Here is a 24772-nt window from a genome sequence, read left to right as displayed (position 1 = left end):
CTATGCCAGGTTATCACTCAAAACGCAGCCACCTCTGCCAAGCGGGCAGGCTCCTCTGGTCAGAGTTATTCCTACGTGTCAGCACCAGCCTTAATTCGGAGCGCTGGGTACGCCTTGCATGGTAGAGGGCAGAAAAGGTCCCGTTTTCCACAGTTTTCTGGCAGTTTACGGCAAAGACCGAGCTCTGCCCGGGCAGGGGAATGGGGCTGGACCTGGCAAAAGCCAGGGGCTGAGCAGGCTCCCATCGTGAGAACCAGAACATTAAACGAACCTCGAAAGAGGCTGTGGCTGAATGAAGTTAAAACAGAAATAAAATTCTTCTGTTTGGGTTCTTAGGAAACAAAGTTTCCTGAAAGTGAGGACAGTGAGCGTGTCCACTAATTCAGGAGCTGGAACTTACATGGATTTATTAAAAAATGTGAATTTGGCATCTGTGGCAAGTCCTCCCTTGCACTACAGGGATATCCTGAGCGTTAGCAGCCCTGGCTTCCAGCAGAGGAGAAGCTAATAAACATATATTTGAGGAAAACTTTATAGAGCTGAATTTATTTTGAAAATACTATCAATGTCCTTTGCATTATTCCTCTTTAATGTTTCTATTTTCGGTCTGAAAAACTGATGGCAGAAAGATTGGAGGATGATTCAGCTGAAGCTAATGGGCTTTGCTTCTGAATCGCCCCTTCACGCAATTACACTTCTTGTGTACAGAATAACTCACTCGATTCTTATTCTTCTTCTTGTTTAAAAACTAACTTGACCGGTAAAAGTTCTCATTTAATCACAGCGATATTTTTTTGAGCAAGACTGTCATTTTGAATGCAGTCATCTTTCAGCCACAACTCATTGATCAAGACATTCGCACCTCTGGGACCATCACTGAGGGACGTTACCCTCAGACAGCGCTCGGGCCAATTTCACACCAACACAGTAACTTTTTCCAAGGACTTTTTCCATCAAACTTTGATACATTTTGAGGGAAGATGTCACTGTTGAAAATTTTGGGTAAACACTGCTGGAGTCGTCCACTGCTGAAAACCTCAATTTACCTTCACCAATTCCAAGAGGACTTTAGGATGGAGAGGAGTAAAATACAGAATATAACAAGAAAACAGAGGAAGAAAATGGAGGAAGCATGTTTTGGAAGTGTGAAGCCCTAAGGGGGCGAGAGGGAGAGCAGCTGTACATCAGCGATGATGGGCAGGACAAAGTTAGGAAGAAGGAGCTCTGTAAATTCTGAGTGAATAAGCGAGCCCTTGAGAGTTTCCAGGTGCCTTCCCCACGTCCCTCTGCTGACAGGTATCGCACTCCGCACGCCACGCCAGCCAGCTGAAGGCGGCAGCTGCTCCCATCAATTTTTCAACTGTTTGTGGAGCTGCTGTTGACTATTTTTTTTGCTGATGTTCTCGCTGTTGACTGTCAGAAGTGGAATCGGTTCTTTTCTTTAGGCTGGTGTCTGAGCACTCAAGAGTCTTTCCAGCTATATCAAAAACATGCCACTCACTTCTAAGGTGGCTATAATCAAATACTCATTATTTGGTACTAATCCAAGTGGAAATTATTTAAATTAGATGGTATAAAGAATGTTTTAAAAGGCCCAGCATAAACTGTGCATAGAATGATTGCTGGGGAATAATTTGAACATAATTTCTTGGGCCTCAGAGGAAAAGAGATTCCCCCAAAATAAAGACTGGACTGATATATCAAACTGGACTGTTCCTCAACGTAGCAGATATCTGACATTCTAAACCACAGCAGTCCCCTACTGACCCAGAATCCCGGCTACATTGATCCAGCCAGGGTTGTGGAGGATTTTTCAAGAGTCCAGATGAAGACATTGAGATGAGACTCAGTCTCCTCAATCAGGATGATGTAACAGGACCTGCCTGCAGCAGAGGGTGACTCCTCTGTCACACTGAAAGGGATTGATCACCCTTCCTCCCCCCATCTTGCTCCAGGAATAGATTCGGCAGCTGAAACGTTACCATTTTCTGCCATTTTCACAGCTCTCAAACCAGCTTCTCAGCTCAACTCCACGAAACAAGATCACTTTTGGATAATTAAGGGAAATTTTGCCATCTTTGGGGACAATGACCCGTTCTCAGCTTATTCAGCCCTTGATCTCCTTTTTGAGCTGATGGTAATAATTTATCTGGGCAAGAAGTCAGGCATTTGGGAAGCTTCAACAGCTATGGAGTAGTGCAACATCGCTCCTTAGCAATGTGGTCGCCTACAAATCCATCACAGCGCGACCTGCAGCGAGTTTAAGACCTTCCCTTACCCTAGTGTCACTGGGGCAGCAGGCAGCAGTAAGCTTCATGGTGTTTCAGCTACACTCAGCTCACATCACTACGCACTGTTGTAATCGCAAGATCTCAAACACATTAGCTGAAACTGTGCCACAGGAGAAAACCTCGCGTACACAGTGTGTCAGCCAAGTCAGCCTTCCCCTTGGTTAGCACTTTTGTGTTAATGTTGCAACTGAGTTTTCTTTCCACGTTAGCTGAAGAAATTAGAAACAAAGCTCAAAGCTGAACACAAAAATTACACAGAATTAGCGTTCATATTCCAACATAAGACAGGAAATAGAAAGCTAAATATCCTTATTTCACCTCACGGTGCTTTGTGGAGCCACTCTTGCAGAATCCAACATTATTAACACTGCTTGGGGAAAACTCCCACTGCTTTTGCTGGCAGTTCTGCTCAAGGAAGGTCTGTGGGATGGGATAGCTGCTTGCAATTGAGTCAACAGCTGTAAAACTGTTCCCTGCAAACCTGTCAAGAACGGAGTCTGCAACGCCTGGCTTTGCAAGAACAGCCTGATTTTCAAATGCAAGGTGCTCTGATGCGTAAAGTGTGAGAAAAATCTATAAAAGATGATAAGTCATGCAAATGGTTATGCTCCATGGGAGAAAGATGCCATGGTATCAAAACCTTGCTGGTTGCTCTAATGGAACAGCAGATTTCGTCTGTTGAATTGCATTAGATGTGAACATAAACTACCTGCGAATCTTTCCAAAATGCGGCCCTCAGTAATCTCAGCTTTTCTGAAGGAGAGGGCTGCAGTCCCAGAAATCCAGCTTTGCCCAGGGTAGTCGGGGTGTCCGCACACTGCACGCACGCGAACAGATGCTGTGGAAACCCACCGTGAAACGACACACACGTGTTCCCGGCACGAGGGAGGAAAGGGGAAAATTACTTCCATCAATCCGCAGGTTGGCCACGCCGTTACGGCACCAAGCTGCTTCTGAGTGGCAGGGCGCCTGTGAATTTTGGCACCAGCCTGATGAAATAAAGGCTCAAGGAGCGCTATAAAATGGTTCTCTCTGCCTTTTAGAAGCAGCTAAACATCCCCAGCCTCCCAGAGGACAGAAAGGTTGAGCAATACATCTGTGCTGAAGCAAGGAGGGACACCAGCCTTTGTGTTCTTGTTTGCCACAAAACCAAACCAAACTGCAACTTATTGATGGCTCCATTTACAATTTTCTGGAAAAGCTTTTTCAGTTTCTCCCTCTGTTCTAACACATAGACATTGCCTCTGCTGGCATCCTGAAAGGAAAAATGTATTTAGTGCGTATTTAATGTGTGGTTCTTGGAGCTCCCAGATCAACAGCAAGAAGGATCACAGAAAACTAAGCCACTGACAACGCCAGGGTTATAGGGACACAGGAAGAAATCATCCCTGTGACCTTATAGCAGATGAATAGACTGGTTTCCACAGAGACTTGCACGCCCCCCAGATGTGAGAGAAGGCTCTCCAGGCTCCCTCGAGCCGCCACCTGGAGCTGAGTTCTGCCCTTAGCTCTTGCTCTTCTGATCCTGTTAATGCCTGTCACCACAGGAGGTGGCCCTGCTCATTTGAAACAAGGGAAACAAAGGTGTAACGAGACATAGGCGACCTTTTGCCTTTTGAACTCCCCAGGGTTCTTAATTAATTCACATTTCATAACCACAATTAATTCTTTGCTGCAAGTCTTGGGAATATAGGGGAAAACCCCCACAGTTTAATGCATTTTGGGAAAAAAGCCTGACTCACAGAAGTGCCAAATCAGTTGGATTTCACAAAATTCAGACTTTTCATCTGCTTATGGTGTTTATGTACACTGTGTGTACCTGTCTGGCTGAAGGCCAGCCTGCCTTGAATCGCGTTGCCTTCCCTCATAATGGGAATACGAGGCCTCTCTTCTGAGAGAGCTTCTGGGAAGAGAGATCAGTCATTCTTGGGTTTTAATCATCGTCACAAAGAGAGCTTTCCCACTGCTCAGTTGCAGCAGCAAAGAAAAGAAGAGGTAAAAAGCTTCTGAGGTATCTCAGAGGGAAAAAGCAAAGGTCTGCTGATACCGACTGTTCTAAGAAGCCGCTCTGCTGCTCTGCCCTCCGCTGTGCAGAGACGCTGCAGGAGAAGAGCGTGGCTGTGAAATGCACCCGCGTGTTTTCCCTACGCACCATTGCAGCGACTAGTAAAAAGGACCTTGTATCTCTAGTCTGGGGCTGTACCGAGCACGGCTCTGGCACTGCAGGTCTTTGAGCAAGGAGGGGTTTGCTCTCAGCCGGCGTTGCCCTTACGGAACTGGTGAGCACCAGCAGCCGGCGGGCAGCCGCCAGCCAGCCGGCGTGTGGGTGAGGGGTAAGAAAAGGCCAGTGCAGCTGCCATCGAAAGCATGGGCAAGGAAGGAGTTTTAAAGCCGATCCAAAACTTAATCATAGTCTAAAGACCTTTAAGACAGTTTTCATGTCGGACTAACGAGAGAACAGTACTGACTTCTACAATAATTGCCATGAGCCATCCGTGCTCTCGACTCGACTCCCAGCCAGGCATGCCTACTGCCGCCAAGCTTGCGAGTTCACCCCTGGTTTCTGCCGTAGTGAAACTGCCCGGAGAGACTGAAGCCCCCGTTCTGGACTTGTGAGCCTCCGTGAAAACGCTCTGCCTACGTTCTGACGCTGAGCAGCTCCGCAATATTCAGATGTTAATGCAAAATGTAATCTACAACGTCCCATTTGCACAAACAGCAATCAATCCAATACACTGCAGCTCAATTACTTCCTCGGTCTCTAACAGGTGCTGTCAAATAAATCAACGGAATAAATCAGTCCCATTGTAACCATTAGGAAGGCTTTTATAACTGCATTTGCTGAGTGGGAGGACATTTTTCTCTCACTTTTTTTTACTGACAATCAAAGAAAAAACATACTAATCAAGAGAGACAAGCAACAAATGCCTTGGAGGTGAACTCCTGTTTATACTGAGGTCTCTTAGTCCTCCACTCATTTGAGGATTCTGATGCTTCCACAGCAAAGAGGACCAAGCCCTTTGGATCCAGTCCAGTTTTCATCAAGGATGGACTGGGAGATGCCTAAAATACTGAGGCTGCCTGCATGGTACATGCTTGCTGAGCACTTTGCATCATCCGTGCTTTGTTCTATCCCAGCTTGTCCATTCTTATGCCTGCAGGAGGCTCACAGGGACCTCCAGCAAGGGCATCTGCAGGGATGGAGCTGGTCCCCATTACAGAAAATATCTCTCTAATAATTTCTGTTGCACCGTATTTGCGGCAAAATCCATCCTTGCTTTCTTGCCGCTTTAAAAAATATTGCCCCTAAATATTTCCTCCCCCGTTCTTGCTCCTTTTTAAAATGTCCATCAGAATGTGCTGTATTTCTTTTCATAAAGCTCCATCGTCTGGAAAATGGATCAAGAGACTGACACCTACTTAATATAGGTTTTTCCCCCTGCGGGCGTTGCTCTTTTTCCCCCCAGTGCTATGCAGTGAGATTAAGCAAGTGAAAGTGTCAGCTCTTTCCGAAATGAGAACAGCGCTGGGATTGTCTGTTGGCATCGTGCAGCATGGCTACAGATGCACCACAACAGAAGATCAGCAGAGAGCAGCTCTGAAACCATTATCCATGTAGCTGAAATGTAAATACTGCTCCTCTGGGCGGGGGGAACGGAGAGGGTGCTGCGAGCCGGGCAGGGCCCCGGGGGGTTTCAAAGTTCAGGAAGCAGAAGGTCGACAGAAAGAGGGTCTCTGAAGAGAAGTCAAAAAGAGGAGGGTAACACGGACTGAACTAACAGGAAAAGCCGCCCCAGTGGCACCACTGCTTGACATCTTTGGCCTTTTTTCTTTTCATGCCAGCAGCAGATGGCGAGCGACTAATGGCAACTCTGGGGACGGTGAAAAAAGGGACGGGGGCGCATGTGGAACTGCTAAGCCAGATACAAGAACAGCTACAGCACTGGACCATGTTTGAAAGCCTCTACTATACCACTTCCTTCTGGGAAGCCTAAATTGTGTTCTGCAAAGTCTCTGTTTTATCTGTACAGCATTAAGCCCTGTGTTTTCTGGCAAGGGCTGTACATAGCTCAGTTATAATGAATGAAATGAGCTGGTAACAGTTGGGTATTTATAGGCTCAGCAGGCTGGTGCTCCAAAAAATCTGAAAGCACTTAAAGTGCCTTTGGCTCCAGAGCAACGTTGACAGTCCTTACCAGCTTGTGGGGACATTTGGGAGGAGTCACGGGAGGAACAACGACCGTGGAAGTGTCCTGAGCTTTGTCCTGAGCGTCTTCCAGTAAATGAGGTAAAACATTAAGATATGGAAAACCAAGATTGCATGTCCAGGATTACTGTGAATATGAAGCAGAACACAAGCTACGTTCTGCACGGTTTCTGTGGAAGAGCTCACTCATGAGCAAAGACAAACCCGAACAGCACTGAAGGCTCCTCCAAGATAAGACTGCTCTGCAGTCGCATGCTTGAGCTCCAGGTTTCCCAGCTGCTGATCCTACCTACCTGCTGAAGCTGGGGCTTGCAAGACAGCAGGGTCTTTCCTGGAGAATAACGGCACTTTCTGTCTGCCGTAGGAGATATTTCAGAACAAAGAAAACCCCAAACATATCCAACAAGAGAGGTAAATTCTCATAATTTTGCTCAATACTGAGCGCTGGCTGGGCCAACAAAATCTACAGTGAAGTCTGGGATGAGAGTTATCGCAAAGAAAGGAAAGAGGGACAAGGTGAACAGAAGTGCTCTCTTCAGCAGCCTGTCTTCCCCTAATCCATGAGTCTGAGGTTACAGTGCTGCAAGCAAAGGACAGAAATACAGAACAAACAGAATATAAGAAGTCCTACTTACTACAGACGAAAGGTCCATGTTTACCATCCTCCTGTCATCCAAGTCGACTGGCTGGAGGCCTGCAACGTTGATCTGGACAGAAGAGGTTCTGTATACAAACCTCAGCAGCCAGTCCCCCCTAGGAGCAGAGCAGAAGACGTGTGTGAATAATCCTGTTGCCAAACCAAAGCAGTATGTGACCTCTCAGACCACGGGAAGAGTGGAAGGGCAGGGAAGCACAGCGATGCCTGGACCAAGACCTGCTGCAGCTTTGTCTGATGCAGGAATTGCAGCAGTTGCCGAAGTCAGGGCAGGTTGCTGGGACACAGTAGTGTAAGTCTGAATTTAATCCTGATTCATGGGTGTAGTCTCATTATGTGCAGCAGGTTTAAAAGTCTGACCCTTCCCTTTGTTTCTGTATTCGCTTAGAGAATGCAATACATTCACTTATTTCATCTTTTTAATGTACTAATAGGTAGAAGTTCTCCACCCTGTAGACAGTGAAGAGGCCCACAAAGCCAACGCTGCTGACATAAATACCGACTGTGAAGCTCCTTGGAGTGCTCCTGATTTATAGGTGCTGTATAAATACATGGTTTCAGTGACAGAACTAGGAAGAGTTTGCTCCTGCCGTAAAGTATCGCCATAAGTCACTGTGAGAGTTTCAGGGCAGACTACAGCACGGTGAGAGAAGGCGATGTGTCCTTTGGAAATATGTGACCTCTCCTCCTACACTGTATAAAATCTGGGCACCTAAACGCCACTGCACTCTATAGAGTAGATTTAAGTTGGATGCCAGTGGTATCTGTGCTCTGGGATGGTGGGAGGTGAAACGTGCCTGCACGAGGGGCTGCTTCTGGCTGCTCCTGTCCTCTCCAGAGTGGTCTATGCTAGAAGTTGTTAAGTCTACGCAGAGTTCTGCAAAATCTTTGCAGTGCACCCACGCTACTCAGGCCTGGGTTCCTTCGAAAACTGAGGGAGTCTTAACTAATTTGGTTAAGGTTTCCCACTAGGAATTTGTAACCCTGCTGTGAAATCGGATGGGACAGCTCTGACAGCTGGCTTTCACTCTCCAGGTCCTTTCAGACTTCGAAGCCGAAGGAGACAAGCAACACTGGACTGAAGCTCAACAAACTGGGCCCAAATCTGATCTTGCAGGAATTCTATTCAATATAATTCATCTGACCTCATGAGAGTTACTCCTAAGTGACCGAACGAGGCCGCAATTGGTATAAGTAGAGACCAGAGAAATCAGAATCAGGTGAGGTCTTACCACGAAATGTTTGTGTAATCCTCCTCTCATATCTAATAGCCTCACATAGGTTCTCCATATCTCTCAGTTACCTCCTCTAGCTGCCCCTCACACAAACTGAATAACCCTCAAATTGAACATCTGAGGGCAAAGTGGAGACCCAGCGTAGTGGAATAGCTCCTGACAGTCTCCTCACCTGCTCCTTCCTATTTGTGAGCCACAAGCTACAATTTCTACATCATTTTTCATTCAACATTCAAGACACGGGCTAGCCAAAGCAGAGACAAACCAAATTACTGCGCACACAGAGGTACCAACACACATGCTATTTTATTCCAACAGCACATGCAGGCTCTGAAACTGTAACAAGATCTTTTATTTTTTTGTATTACAGGAAATGGAGCTTTTCGCAGTGAAATTGGTTTTTGTATAACATGGGGAGGAACGATATTTGCCAGGGCAAATTCAGTAACATACAACAATTGCTATCCTTTATGGCTTCCTGGAGGAACACAGAAGCACTCCCAAGGAGGCAGCAATTGCTTTTTCCTTATGTCACACGAACAGATACCGTAGCTGGTGTGCACATCCAGCATCCATAAACTTCCTGGGATCCAAAAAAAGGACAAAAGCAACAATTTTCAGCCTAACTGACGGATGGGATTAATAATTTCTTGGTTTAATCTTGAATGCTTTTAAATCTTTTATTAGTCCTTCTTTGGAGATTAATATACTGTGTTAGGTGCACAGTAATACAGTACTTCCTCATCTCACACGGCTGTAGGCAGGCACAGAGGTGTGCGTGTGTATGGGAAGTACCAACAGCGTTTTCAGCTGTCCTTGACCCGAGGGCTCACAGCTTTATACGCTGCCTTGACTTGCACTTACATGTTCTTCGCTAATCTCCTCGCCTGGTTATTTCTCAATTTATTTTCTCATGCTCTTAGTGTTCCCTGCTTCGTTCCTTCATTTTAATGTCCCCTCTGCTAATTGTGCTGGTGAGCAGTGTTCCTGTCACAATTATCTTCCAATACACAGGCCCTAGATTTGATACTGTCACTTGAATGTTTAATAGTTTTTATAAGATTGCTTCAGCTGTTTCGTGCCTCTGAATCTCCCTTTTCTCCCCCAGCAGCTCTCACAACTCTGCACAGCAGTTGTCTGCACAGTTTTAAAAGGCTGATATTTGGCTTCAAGGTAACCTTTCTGTTCTTTTATAGCCTTCATATCTGCTGCAGCTATTCCAGCTACACCTTCTTTGTAAGTAAAATATCGTGTTCCTGTGGACTATCTTGGCCAGAAACTAACGCTAGATACAAAAAAATCACCAATTTGCTTGAGCTCCTTCCCTTCCATTGCAACTTTCACATCTTGTTCCCCATAAGCAGTCCCTAGAGGATTCTATCTCAAAGCTTTTATAGATTTTAACTCACATTCTTTAACTGTCAGTGAACTTAACGGCCGTATTTATCGTCCTTAAAGCCGAGACTTAAAGGGGCCTCAGAATATGTCAAATTCTGCACACAAACACACTGACCCAGCTTTAAGCTGCCAGGGTGATCTAACACTGCCACCGAATGAACCCTACTGAGCACCTCAGGCTTCCAGTGTTAACTGCGCATCGCAAACAGCCAAGAGCTGGAGACTGAACAGCCTTTGAGCGTCTCCTGAAGCCCGTCATCTCCAAATAATCTGAGGGGGAGACCTCCGGAGGGAAGAGGCTCTGGCACTGCTGTCTCTGGCACGACTGAATCAACCCACTCACCAGCTGAACGATTATTCACTTACAAAATGTTGAAAAGGGGTAAATGTACAAAATCGTTTCAAAGTGACGCCAGGCTAATGAAGCAGGGGACTGAGCACGTACAGACCTGCAATAACCGTTTATGATCCTGCCCGACACCACTTTTGTGATAGGTTTCCAGTACTTGGCTTCTCCTTCCACTGGAGCTCCCAGTAAAACCGCGTCTTCAATGATCCCTTGAGAGTCTATTAAAATAACAGCAGAAAAGCTCAGATTTAGAAGGCAGATCAGAAAATATAACTGTACACGTACGTGAAGGAGGGCTACGTTCAGATGTGCACTGCAGGAGAATCGTCATTTCTGGGGTTTAAATTTTAAAGACAGAAACAATGAAAAGGAGGATCTTAAACATCATTTTGTGCAAATGTTAAGTGTCTGCAGTTCCAGCTGGAGTCAGTGTGAAAATTAGAGATCCTGAGACAGTGAAAGGAACTGGGCTGATGGCAAGAGGGAGAAGTGGCCTCTGCCCAGAGAGATGGAGTTCAAGCAGCAAACCTGTGGGAAGTTCTTTCCACAGATGTATTGATCTGGGTTGGCACAGAGCTGAACTATTACGCTTTGAAACAGGCGAAAGGGACTGACATTCCATGTAGTGAGCAAATGCTCTCATATATTAAGCACGATAAACTCTGCCCACACCAGTCCTTCACCAGAGTGAAAAACACGACCTGTACATGCAACAGAAAACCTCCAAATCCTTAATATTGATTGGGAACTCGCAACAATGAAGGCATTTGCCAATACGAAGTGATAATCCATCAAACTAGTTAGATTTTCTTGAAGGGTGCTTTAAACTGAATGCCCAGGGCATGATATGCTGAAAAGGAATATTGACTTTTAAGCATAATAAATGTTCCTCTCTTATCAGACAGCTGCAGCTGGGGTATTCCAGTAGAAATAATGATTGAATGAGAAATATTGGGCAGCTCTGCTACTTTCTTAAACTCTTAAACAATACGTTAATATATGTTCATAAACCTTCCTTGCAAGCAGAGATGAAGCACTGGATGCCACAGCAGTTCAATGAAATTCACAGCAGCGCACGTCTCGGGAGGCTCATGGGCACGGCGTGCCAGATCCGTACTCCCACCCGTGGGAGACCAGCCTTCCCAAGCGGAGAGCTAAACTGCTCTCGGGCTGGCGTTTGAAAAATAATATGCTGAAGTTTAGGGGGAAGTGAAGGTGAGAATGACTGGGCATCCCATCACGGAATGACGGAGCGGTGCTGCCTGGCTAGACTTTTTAAACGTAAAGCAATTGGTTTCCTTTCCCTGATAGCTGAAAGGACACATGGAGCTGCCCGCAGCGCCTGCATCCCTCTCTGCAGCGTAAATCCCAGCGCCTGACAACGATCCAAAAGAGCTCTCGTGGTATCATTTCTTATTGCAGAGCAAATTTTGCACCAATCAAGAGAACAGCAAAGAGCCATTCAATTTTGTTAGTGTGATCTGTGAGCAATAACATCCTGTTCCCATAATCATGGGCAATGAAATAAAACCCAGAGCCTTGCGAACGGGGAGCTCGTTCCAACCGAAGTACTAAATTCCATGGCCACAGCGTGAGCCAACTGAATAAACAAACAGCTAATTCATTGGGAGCCCGAACATTTGGGCAAGGTATTGGAAGCTTTTGTTTCTCCAGTCCTTTGTACAGCTTATTTCTTGCTCAGAACAAAAATGTTTAGAAAAATAATAATTTTATTTGAGTGTTGACAGAGGAGGACAGAAACCTGAGAACAGATCACTGGCCTACACAGTCGCTGACACTCTAGACAAATTAAATGTATTTTGCAGTTTACAAATCTTTTAGATGATGAAGAACGGCGAAGCCTGCACAAGCAGGAAAAAGGAAAAAAAAAAAAAGGAATTACTGATGGGCAAAAATTAAAAACTGATAAGATGATTTGTCCAGAAAAGGCACGGAAGATCCAGGCTGACCCAGAGGCCTCAGGAGCTGGGCTCTGCTGTGCCTTTGGGGTTCTGCTCACTGGGCAAAGAGGAGAGCACCTCATCATGCTGGTCCTCCCGGAGCAGCGAACAGGGGTGGCCCTTGGCTCTCCCTGGCAGAGTCCCATGGCAGAGTTTGGCAGCCGCGTTCCCGACACCTAACCGCAGCAGAGGTGATAACCCAGTGCTGATTCTGGTCACACAGGTAATTCGGTAGGACACTGTGATCAGTGCCAGAGAAATGGGTAACGTGCGATACCGCGCTCCTACCCCACACAGTTTGGTTTCAAGGTTCACGTTCTGGTGCTAACAGCCACTAGCTGGTTTTGTTTACACTTCTCATTACTAAAACCCGTGGGAATCGTGATGAAGGAATCAGACCAGTGATCGCCCCATGCAGTACCTTGTCTCTGACGGGTCATTACTACCTCTTCTGCTCTAATACCATTTTCTGGAAATCTACTAAGCTCTGGCTTCCAAAGTCATTTGTGATGAAGTATCCCAAAGGTTATTTCATTGCTTTGCGGAAGAGTATTTTCTTTTAACAGAATTTGAGTTTCTGCCATGGCGTTTCACTGGATAATCCATGATTAGTTATTTGTCCTCAGAAATGCCACTGCCATCTGGCTACAAAAGGCCTGCATGACTAGGCCTCGTGTTTCTTTTGTGTGAGACATCCACGTCCAAACCCAAATCAGTCTCAGATGTCCCAGGTCCCAGCTCCATTCCTTCTGTGGCTTGCGCTGGAATGTGCATGTGAAGAATGCCTTGGCAATCTGCGCTAAACAGGCTGCTTTCCATCTCGCAAACAGCTCAGCTTTCATAATTCAATTAAGGAACTGAAAAATTAGTGTACAGTGGGGAGCTGCTATCATACATAATTACGACACTTAGATTTCTTTAGAGTGGCAGCCAACCTTAAAGACCCCTAATGATTTCCTTTCACGTATGACTTAGCTATGGTCCATGTTGTTCCAGCGAGAGGCTGCAGGCCGTTAAATAAAAGCCTGAAAATATCCCAGCCCCTGGCGTTCTTAGGACACAAAAAGAGTAGATCTAGGGCCAGACTGGGATCTGGGTTCTGGCTTCAGTATAACTCCTTTAGGACCATTCTGGATTCGATTAGATTTATTTTGAGAACAGAATTCCTGTATTTGAGGACTTAAACCAGAAGTGAAGTTCTGGTATACAGCCGTCAGCAGAACAAATGCTGACCTTCTCCGTCCTCGCTTGACTCTATTCCCCCCTTCTTGGACTTTATGGAACGTTTTACTTTACAAAGCTCCTTATCTATTAGCAACTCTTTGTGAGGCTAAATGGTTAATGAATTACATTAGCTACGCAGGGGGGAAGGCAGGCTGCACACACACACTCACTGCTGACTCAACTCCAAGACGCAATTTACATCCACGGATCATAATGGTTTTATTCTTTTTCTAAATTAAAAATAGAATCTATTAATAAACAGAACCACAATGGGTAATAAATCGACAGATGGTTTTATACTTGACTTTGGGGAAAAATTACCATGAAAATAGCAGATGACAGTGGCATTTCAGTGACTTAAATGGAAGGGAGGACTCAGGGAATCAGATACAATAGCTACAGAGAGCTTCCAATAAAGGCAAAGCATCCTCTGCCAAGATCACAGTGCCGCGTGGGCAGCTCACAGACTGATCCAGCAGTCGAATGTCACAAAATGTCAAGTTGTTGTTTACGGACTGGAGACCAAACTGACAGACTGGAGCACCACGAGTGCAGACAGCAGATTTAACCCACTGAACTGGTGGAAATGACAGTAGAAGTTGGCTCCAAATGCATTTCAAAACCATTTTTTTAGGTTTTTGTCCTACCCTAAAAGACCCAAGCTCTGTTCCAGAAGAACTCTTCCTCTTGGAAGAAAAACCTCGCTGCCAGCGGCAAGGAAAATAGAGGAGAAAAAAGTTAGAAGGTGAATTTTACCTTTTTCTTGAGCCATTTCCTGCAGGCAGAAGTAAATGACTCTTGCACCTAGACTGAAGCCAATCAGTGTGACAGGTCGCTTGCCCTAAGAAAGGAGGAAAGGAGAAAACACCATCAAATACTGGTCTGGACCTAGAAAGAGAGACTGGCCACAGGATCCCTGAGACCCTGACACACAAAGCACTTAGGCTTGTGCATGATCCTTTAAACATTTGAGCAATTTGGTTGATTTCAAAGGGATTAAGCATCCTCAAAGCTCAATATTGAGAATTCTGCATATCTGAGTATCTCCTATTTTTTGATATTCAGAATTGACAGACTCTAATGATCAGAAGTTACATCAAAGCAGATGTTTCAAACAGAAACAGAACAGATGCTGTCATTGTTTTGAAATTTCCAAATGAAAGCCTAATTCAAGGAGCAAAATTTTCCTAGAAATGTTTCACTAAACAGAAGAAGTGGCTGCAACACAAAAATATTGACCGCTGCTAGATTTAAGACTGAATGACAGCAGCACTGTGTGGCTGTTACTAAAACTGATGTGCGGTATGCTTTTATTTTCAATAGCCTGGTAAGATTTTCTATAAGATCAAAGGAAGCCTAATCTGAACAACAGTGACAAATGGTCTTTGTATTAACCAGGGAGTAGGTGTGCGATGGAGTCCCTAGACACCACGCCAGCTCGCCTGAGACGCTCCAGCACACTGGAATGTGTGTTTTCACAATAGCGAATGCTTAAAAGGCAGTAACAAACGTCCCCAAGCAAAACAAAGGGCTTGTATGAAATAAAATTTATTGCCTTTCCTGGGATTGTATTTTTATGAGAAATCCAGTTCATTTCTACTCTGCTGTTTCACATTGTTACGACAGGCAGCTCTGGGGCCAGGGCTCCCGCAGGGCTCCTCTGTAATAGATCCCGGACCAGGGTGCCTGTGAGATGAACACGTGGCCAGCAAGAAACAGCCTCCCTCCATGCCAGTGATAGCCCAGCAGATAATGGCAGGCTTTTGGGGGGCAGAGATGCCTTTGCAAGCCTCCTCAGGGAGGCTTAATAACTTCTGTCACTTCTTTCAGGCACCAGCCCATTCTACTTCTCTGTAGGCAAAACCAGGGCTCGCGGGGCATCTGCTGCTGCGCAGTCTTCCCTTACGCTGTTTTGTTAGTGCTCCCTAATCATCAGTGAGTATTTTAACGCTCTGTATTCTCTTTTCCTGTTCAGCTCTCTTTACTTTCTGTTTTCAGAGTGGCTTGACCTGGCTGTTTGGTGACATGGTCAAGCCACTTGTCATTTATAACCTGGATCTCTTCTTCTTCATTTAGAAAAGCTTTGAGTTAAAAGGAACGAATCTTAGCAGGATTCCTCTGATTCAGTTGGACTTCTTATTTTTCTCCAATGAGCCAGATACACTCTGGTCACTTTCATGCAGCATTTTTTCATTTTCATTATTAATTTTTGTCTCCCTGGAAAGATACCCCTTGATAGGTAACTAGCATGACTATAAAACTGAACCTCCATGGGCCAAATCCCTTCCAGCCATTATTCTTGGATAATTTCTAGCCAATTAATTACCTGCTGTCGGCTGAGCAGGATGCGTGCTAGGTGTTTGCCTACTTCAGCAGACCGATGGAGACACACTCCCCAGGGGTTGTCAATGACACTGGCAACAGTCAAGAGTGAAGTTGGCCAAGTCAAGGCCGTCACAATACCTGCAACACACAAAGCAAGCAGCACAGCATAGACGCAGATCTGGGCTGCTCTTAGGAAACATCAAAAGCAAGACGGTTCACTGAAGTTAAAAGCTAAACCTAGGACCTTTTGTCATTTCCAGTTCTTCTTTCTCAAGAGCTGATCTGAGAAATGTTTTGCTAGACTAAAGATAAGAAAGAATCTGATGTTCTGATACGGAGGCAAACAGACACTATGCATGAATGTAACCTGCATGTTTGAAGGGTTTATGTGAAGCAGTAAAACACAGTGTAATGACATAGAGAAATAAACACAGTCACGCATGAAGGAAGGTGTTTCCAGCTGTAATTTTAAAAGATCGAGTCAATGACACAGAGGCACAGCAATTCAGGAAAGCATATCTAAATTACAGGTGTGGCAGAGAAGGTTCTCAGGCCACTTCTGCAGGGCGGTGCCAACACTGCCAAGGGAGATGTCTTCTCAGAAACCTTCCTGGTTTAGGAAAACTCCTTTAAACAGGCACCAACAGTGAAACTGCACAAGAGCCACTCAAACAGATCTGATACGATTAGGTTCTTACCCGACAAGACGGTGAATTTTAGAGCTTCTTGAGCCATCATGTTCACAAAACCATTCAGCAGGGAATCTAAGGTGTTGCCGAGCTCCATCAAGTACTTGGATTCCCAAGCCAGACAATACTGCTCACTCGATTGCAACATGCTGCTCCACGGTGCTGTGAAGCTCCCTGAGAAAGGTTGCAAAGATGGAATTCGTGTTCAGAGATAACCCAACAGCAGCTGACTCCTGGCAAGACGAGTCCAACAAAGAATCGGAAAAGGACTGGCAGGACACTGGAATACACTAATATACCGTGATAACGAGGAATCATATTTAAAAATACTGTGAGATTTAGACTCCATATTTCCACCTTTTTTTTTTTGCAATAAATTTGGGCTTTGGAAATAATCGTGCTGCCTTGGCAAACAGCCTTCAGCGTGGACAGGCTCAGAATTCATGACCCATTCAATTGACTCAGAGACTGCCAAGACAGATGGACATTAACACTAATTATGTCAGGAATTCAGGACGTTCCTCCTATCACCAGACATCAGGCCAAGTCCTGCAGCTCCATCTTCTCACACGGACCAAAGGAGGGCTTGTCCTGAGAACGATGAAGTGCTGAAGGGCTGCATGGACTGAGTTCAATGGGACCAGAAGCACGGAAAATATGCAAGATCTTGTCAAAATCTGTCGCAGAGCATCTTCCCAGCACTTCAGTTAGGTGGGCAAGGATTGCAGTAATGGTCCTGTCTGAAAACAAGGAATCTGCATTTGCAGATCCAGACTGCAAATATTTTTACTTTGCTGTCTAGCCTCGTTAGCCACTCCAGTTGCTCATCAAAAGCAGTGCTGGGATGTTTGAGAGACAATGCATAATTTCCACTGTGCACGTCTAATTTTTGTCCGAAAGAACAATTTTTAAGCCGTCCTCTCTCCTGTTTGTACTGTAGCTTGTACTAAGTGGCCAGGAGGGGCCTGGCAATGCTATTAGTGGCAGATGAACTCTGAAGGGCAGAGCAGAATTTCCATTTTTATTAACTAAAACCCTTCCCACACTGTTCTTTCCCCAACCGATGCAGGGCAGGTTGACGCAGCTGCTGACCAAAGTGGCATGAGACAGCCCCGTGCCAGACCACACAACGCGCCGTCAGACTTGGGCAGGTACTGGCAGCAAAACAATCACAAGGCAGCAAATTCCGTAAAAATCCTGTCCTCAGTCCCTCCATTTTAAGGAGTCGTGCAAGTGGGTAAATAGACAGACACAGCTGTAAGGAGGAAAACGGAGGACAATTCTAGTTTTGCCTTTTTAAACATTATAGCAGACTGCTAGTTATGGAAGAAGAATGTGTGTCATTTTTAACTCCCTTTTAAGGGCAAACAGACAAAAAAAGGTTCCTGAAGGGACACGCTTGTCTTTGTAACAGCGCCTGGGAGCCCTCCAACCCCAAGGATTTGGACCCCTGGCAAGCAGACAATGAGAAAAGCCAAAGTGCAGCGCTGCAAAGCGAAGATAACCTTACCCTGACAGCAAGCTGCAACCTACCAAGCAACAGGACAGAGACATCGTTCTGCACTGATGATATCCAGCGTTAATCATGATGCTTCCGAATAAATTGGCAGCTGTTCAGTCAGGTTGCTGAACACATCAGCGGACAGCTGACATATGTTATATGACAAGCTACACTGGAAACTGAAACACCACAGACTTTTCAAGGTTGTTGCCTCTAAGTTCACCTCCGGAGTGCTGTGCTTAACAAGGTTTGCTTGACAGAACTTTCTTGCCAATAAACCTCATTAGCTGGCAGATAGCGAGAAAGAAAAAAGACACTATTTTCTGTTAATTGCTGGATGATAAACGTAAGGTCTCAGAGATAGGTGAGACACTTTGTGCTAGTGCTGGAAATCATCCACCCCAGGCAGAGCTTTCCTTGCAAAACCAGACAGCATTTGTTAACAGAAACCATCCTGCTATGACTGCTTCCAATCCTACTATCACTACCAATTTGCTGCCTTCTCTCTTCCCTCTGTTTTGGTTGGGATTGCAGATTGGGTTGCAAAGTCTCAGGTAGGGAGTTGATCTCTTTCAGTCATCAGGCCATGCAAGCCTGGGGAAGACACGGTGCTAGGAGAGCACAAACGCTGCCTGGAGCGGAACACAGACACGGCTCTCCAGGCTCCTCTCAGCTTCCTCATCTCGTTCTTACCATATTTGCCAGTGCACAGCCACCCAGTAATTGCTATGGTGATATGAAGCTGCTTCCCTTCAGTAAGTGGGAGGAATTCAAACTCTTCTATGGCTCCCACACGCTTCTTCATCTTGTATCCTACACACAGCAAGGCAGAAACACGAGGCTTAGAAATCACACAGCAAGGACAGACTCTGCTAACAGCAGAAGTTCCCAAGAAGCTACTAGGGTAATTTGGATAGGGTTTTTTTCCTTTCCAAAACCCCCAGCCAGTCCATGCATTACTTAGAGCTTGGGCTGGCGCCGAAGTGATCCTTCTGAGCTTGTGTGATCTGAGGGAATCCCAGCAGAAGGCTGTTTTGCTGCAGACCACACATCAGCTGTAACAGCTGCTGTTCTCCATGGCAGCATCTTTCTAATCCAAAGCATCAACCTTTCATTTCCTTCATTAGCCACATACCAAATATTCTTGTCCTACTTGGTCATCAGGCTCTACACAGTATCTTAATCAGCATTGAAACAAAAATTTCACAGTTGTAAGATTACACCTCAAATTGCTCCCTTTGCTCTGCAGAGCTCAGTTAAATCATTAGCTCTGCATTTGCAGACATGATCCCATCCCTCAGTAGCTGAGAAATGCATGGTCACTCTCTTACCAGTAAGGCCAGCTCCAGCTGCTCCAAAAAGGGATGCCATGACAGCAATCCCAGCAGTCGAACCTAAAGCAGCTGCTCCGGCGCTTCCGATGATAGCAGCAGCTCCTGCAGCAACCAGAGGGGCAGCAAGACCCCCTGTCAAGCCTGAAGATGCAACAAGTAACATCACTAAACTCATATCACTTGCAAAAACTAGCCAGCCCCTTCCTTGGGCTGTGTGAGCACTGCTAACGCTAGCGAAAAGCACAAACAATGACCTTTTTTGCATCACCAATAAAGGGGCTTTCTGAGACCCTCCCCAGGCCCTGATCTCTGCACAGATTCTTTTACTGACTTTGGTAAAAATGAGGAATAATTTAAAAGTCAAAGGAAGAATGTGTGGTAGACTGGGGTGAGCTGTGCCCTATTTGCTTAGGAAACATTGATCTAGTCTCACACTGTTTTGAATTTAGAGTTGAAGATCTGATGCTCTTATAACACAAGGGCAAAAGAAAACATTTTCTTATGCGTGATGACCTCAGTTTAATACTTCCCCCAGCCAGTGAAGCTACACTGCAGTAACTTTTCCAGCTAATTCTTTCAGTTTCATATTCATGTGGTTTGGGGTCTGGGTTTTGGGGGTTTTTTGGGGGGTGTTTTTTTGGTATAGTGACCTACTACCTTCAGCCTGGCAAAGAAAAGCAGTGAACACTTCAAACTTACAGCTTGGGCTAAAAGGTACGTTGTTTTCTGTTGCTGGGTGTGTAATTCAGCCCTCCCCTCCTGCCCCTAGTGCTGTGCATGCCATTCAGGAGCAAGTCTCCAAAATGCCCAGGGCAGCCTCACCAATCACTGTTCCACCCCCAACGCTTGCCAAACCGATCAGCAGGTATCTCTTCAGCTTTTTTCTTCTTTCCTTCTTTCTTCTTGATACTTCTGCAGTTCTGTGGGGGGATTAGAAGCTTAAAAGCCGATGGAAAAGCCTGACGGATAACAATGCCGCATCAGAATCTCCTTTTATTCTCCTCAGTGTAATTTCCCTACCAGGACCGGTAAAAAGTAACATGCAGGCGTGGACTGTGACAACACACTGAGATTCATGAGCGCAGACATAAACCCACAGATTTAAACTGAGCCAACAGATGTTACTTACTTGGAAAACCCTTCCTAACAGGGCTGAAGCTTGTAAAAAAAAATGAAACAAAAAGTCAAAAGCATTTTAGTAACTATATACTGCCTACATGTCTTAAAAAACAGAGGTAAATGGGAAAAGGGAAAAGCGTTTGAAACAAAAGGGAATAGGGGTAATTTGTGCTAACAAACACAGAGATGGAATTAATCTGTTTTCCAACAACAGTGTTTATATTGAGCCATTTTCTAATTGGACATCGAAATTTAATAATATAATAGGTACTAAACACGGTTGTTAGTTCATTTGTCTGTGTGCATTTAAGCTACATGTTAACAAGCTTATCAGAAACAGGTAAATAAACCTAAAAGGAACAAGTATCACTTATTAGGCACTACTTTTGGCTCCTCTCCACTGTCTTTGGTTTCTCTCTTACAAGAAATACTTCCCACTTCAGAGGAAAGTGCGAGAAACAGATACTGGAATAAGTTGTTTACGCAGGAAGGTTCCTTCTAGCCTGCTTACGCAGCAGTTAATCTGGGCCTTGAAACATGAGAATTTATCTTGCTTCCAAACTTGGATATTTTCCCTCTTAATCCTAGCCTAATTGTGGATTTTCATTATCCATATAATTGCCTAATCCTTCCTGGAACCCCCTAAGCGCACTGTAATTTTGATAACGACAATTTTCGATGAGTCCCAAACAATATGCGGCTTTGTAAAACACAGCAGGGGGAGAATGAAGCACAGTGGGTGCAATCCCTGTGTCGCTGAAGTCAATGGCAGAACTCCCACTGACTTGCATGGCACAGAGCCTTTGTCTCCAGAGAGACCCTCTGAAAAAACACCGTGTGTTACCTTCTGCAGCTGCAAACGTAGCTGCCTGCGGAGAACACCAGCGCAGCCTGCAACGGCCGCCTCTCCAGCAATGTCTGTACGACCAAGTTCGCTTTCCACAACCCCACGGTCATGGATGTGCCCTAGTTTGTGCATGCAGTCACCAATCTGAATGCCTGGCTTTGGGAAAAATTGCTCCTAGAGTTCTTTAAACAAGTGCTGCAGTCTGACTGTTAATACTTAAGTTGGCAAAATCCGGCCATTTCTGTCCTATATAGTGGTTCATCAGCTTTTATCGTCAGTGTGCCGTCGGCTCGGCCTGAAAAGAATGGCATCGAGAGCTGAAATACGGCCAACCTGGCTTTAGTTGTGATAATGAGCAATTTGAGTTGCGTGGGTGGAAAGAGAGTTTGCAGCTAAATCCTGCCTGAAGGTGCAGTAAGTAAAAGTACTGTCGGGGGAAGTTCTACCTGTCATCGCTTTCCTTCCATAGCTGCTAGCAACTGCTTTTGACAGTTGCTCTCCTAATAGCTTCTGCATTACAAGTATCACTTGATTACCAGACTGCTTGTTATCCACTGTGGTAATTAACTGCCTCTTCTGGTACTTCTCTACCCTCAGTGATCTCGGATCTGCAGCTTCTTGCCTGAACCACAGATTATGTTCAGAGAGATTTTATAGGTGGAATTTCAGGTCATTTTCCAAAGAAAAGTGGCAGGAGCACTCATTAGTGAGCAACTGACATCACATTTTCCAGCTTCGTACAGAACAGAGGTTCATACCTGCAAGTCAGAGCAGGTTTGGTGCTAGTAATATTGATTTAAGTGTTTGGAGCATTGTTCTATAGATAGCTGTACATTTAACCTCGCACGTTCTGGGCTAACCACAGCAGCAAAGGCAGGGGCAAAACCTGTTAACAAATATCAGTAAAAACCACCCGAAGGTGCCACAACCCTGTTCGGTTGTTACTGCTCCAAAACCTCTTGCAGTGGATGGTCAAAGCTGGAAGCATCCTGAGCAGATGTTAACGTATCCCTGCCCCCAAAAGTCTGTCAGGTGAAAGCGGTGACAGGTTGATGTTCTGCTTCCTTCCCCCACTGACTCCTACCTTGAAAACAAACAAAGGGCCATCGATTCCCCACAAACCTCAGCTCTGTCTTAGCACTGCAGTAACAAATGTGTTGGCACTGCAGTCTTGGACTACTCTCACTATGAAGATTTTTTCCCCCCTTTTATCTAATAGGTATTTACTGTCATGGCTGCAACTTGGGCAAAGACCAAGACTGAAATCCGCGGCTTTCGCTGCAGCCGATGGGCACAAACGCCCTGGGCTAGCTGCAGCGTTGGAAAGCCGCACTGGTACGTTACGAGACACGCTGCTGTCTTTTGGGGTTGTGCTGCAGGAGCCGCAGTCCAGTTGATGCAGAAGCAGGTACTGGAGCATCATCTTTGCAAGCGACACCCCACCCTCAGCATCGGTGTTTTCCTGCGCCAAAGGCCCAGGATTGAGCTTGTTTCCGCAAGCCACAGCGAAACAGTCCCCATTAATACCAGCCCTTGCTCCTGCATGCCAAACGGTGTCCTGTTTAGCAGTCCATGATCTCTGAGATTATTTTGACTTTCCCTTTTTACAGTGTGCTATGAAGTTCAGCTTCATTTAAATAAAGCTATAACAGAAAGACACGTGTCATGTGCTGGACCCCACGGTAACATCTGACCTGTACTGTGTCAGGGACGTTGATTAGAGCCTTTATTAGCACTCGGGTTAATCTCATAACCTGTTTGCTGAGTCGACAGATAAAAATATTCAACAGTCCCTTGAAAGTGCACTACGGACATGGTTACTGCCTTACCTATTGCTAAACCTTCGCACACTTCCCGCCTGATAAGTGGAGCACAACAATTTTTTTCTTATAGATATCAACTTTTTGGCTGTTTCACATCTAAGAAGCAGTGATTAAGAGAATTAATCTTATATTAATAACACCGGAGTCAGGTCTGTAAGTGTCTGAAGGTGCAGGTTGTTGCTCTCAGAAATCTACCTTCAGCTAGACAGCTGTCTCTTAAACAGGACACAGAGGACAGATCCATAGAAAATCAGCAGCTGAGGGTCTAATCCTGAAATTTATAGGAACCTCATTCTGCAGGAGGCAGTTCTATCTGAAGAATACAGGCCAAGAGATAAGAGACACAAGATCTTTCCGGTGTATTTAAGCATAATCTACAGTCTGGGAGAGGAAACTGGAACAAGGAGATGAGGGAGTTCAGTGCAGAGCAGCCTCTTCCAGCTTGCAAGGTTGGGTCTCAGCTCTGATTTTAAGAATCCTTCTCTGCAGCTGAAGCACCATGAGGGCTCTGCAACCCTAATCAAGCCATAAATGATGACGCTAAGGACCATGGGGGGAACGATCAGAGACTGGACTTAGGCACAAGTAATTACTGCTAAGCTTTCAAGCACCAGCAGTGTTTTTTCATCCCATAGTCAACCCAAACGTTCTTACTCTGACTCTTCCTCTTTTTGTTCCTTCAGGCTTTCAAGCAGAGATTCCTCCAGGACTTCCAGCTCCTCCAAGGGGATTCTCAGCAGCCAGGTGATGTGGCAGATCAACACCCTCGCTCGAGCATCGTAGTACCCTTAAACAGAGGGAGGCCCGGGGAATCCATCAGTCTTCATTGAACCAGATTAAAGAGCGAGTGGCGCGCTCAGCTGTGCTATGTCACATACAAGCACAGCCCCTTCCCTCAGCCCCTCTCCGTCTTCCACGTATTTGAAGAGAACTCCTACTATCTAGAGAAGAGAGCAATAAATGGAAAATCCTTCTTCCCTGCAAACCTCACCCTGCGAATAGAGTCCCTACACCCGGTAATTGCCTCTACGGCAGAAAAAGGATCTCAAGTCCTTTGGTCTTCATCCTCTGTGACAGAGGCCTTTTGGCTCTGGATAGGCTGCATCTTTCCTCTCGACAGAGAAGCGCTGCAGCAAGACCAGAAATATCAAATATATATCTATATAGCTATATATCTGTATGGGTTACCTGACACAGTACACCTCAGCTATGCACAGGATACAGTATTTTGTAGAAACGCACCTTCATGCAAAAGCTTTATATTCAGTTCGTCTTGTTGGCAACTAGAGGGACCCTGGAGTTCAAAGCTACCCACTAGCTCACCTAGCAGCATCACTGGCAATTGTTTGCATTTGTATTTCACTGCTGCAGATGCAGGAGTGGACAGTGCACTCAGACAACGTGTGACAGGAGACGTGATTACTCTTGGGCTTGTAAGCAGGTGTTCTTAGAGAAAAGACTTTTTAAATGTAATGGATTTTATATTATTTGTACAAATCCTTGCTTTTTTAATGCGTTTCTCTCAGTAGCACCTGCTGCTCCCTGATGGTAGGCTTTTGTAAAGGGGTCTTGGTGCACTCTGGGATGAAAAATGCAGTTGCTTTTGTAGAGGTGGGTGAAAACACCAGCAAGACCCAGCTACAAAGTATGTTTCTGATACCGGCCGCACGTAGATCAAACATGGCATTTGGCAATCTATTAAGTCTATTTATTTATTACCATCATTACCAAGATACTAAACTACTTCGGCAGGCTTTAATGACGCCACTTTTAAGACCTGTGCTTAGTTGAGAAATAAGGATAATATTTATCTT

At 45.4% G+C, this 24772-nt stretch overlaps 1 protein-coding gene across 1 annotated transcript in view; it reads right to left on the bottom strand.

Moving 5' to 3' along the window:
• TMCO4 (transmembrane and coiled-coil domains 4) overlaps positions 1-24772 on the bottom strand; it is a 35874-nt gene that overhangs the window by 4758 nt on the left and 6344 nt on the right. The window contains exons 4-12 of the mRNA XM_009953787.2: positions 23613-23745; positions 19992-20089; positions 19167-19310; positions 18529-18648; positions 16344-16508; positions 15647-15783; positions 14077-14161; positions 10236-10353; positions 7134-7251 (exon numbers count right to left, since the gene is read on the bottom strand). Of these exons, the coding sequence (XP_009952089.1) occupies positions 7134-7251; positions 10236-10353; positions 14077-14161; positions 15647-15783; positions 16344-16508; positions 18529-18648; positions 19167-19310; positions 19992-20089; positions 23613-23745 (1118 nt within the window). The remainder of the gene's footprint in view (positions 1-7133; positions 7252-10235; positions 10354-14076; positions 14162-15646; positions 15784-16343; positions 16509-18528; positions 18649-19166; positions 19311-19991; positions 20090-23612; positions 23746-24772) is intronic.

Source organism: Leptosomus discolor, chromosome 20 (assembly GCF_034619465.1).
Source record: "Leptosomus discolor isolate bLepDis1 chromosome 20, bLepDis1.hap2, whole genome shotgun sequence".
Taxonomy (NCBI): Eukaryota; Metazoa; Chordata; class Aves; order Leptosomiformes; family Leptosomidae; genus Leptosomus; species Leptosomus discolor.
The sequence above is the reverse complement of the archived record's forward strand: the minus strand, read 5'-3'. Positions and strand labels throughout refer to the sequence as shown.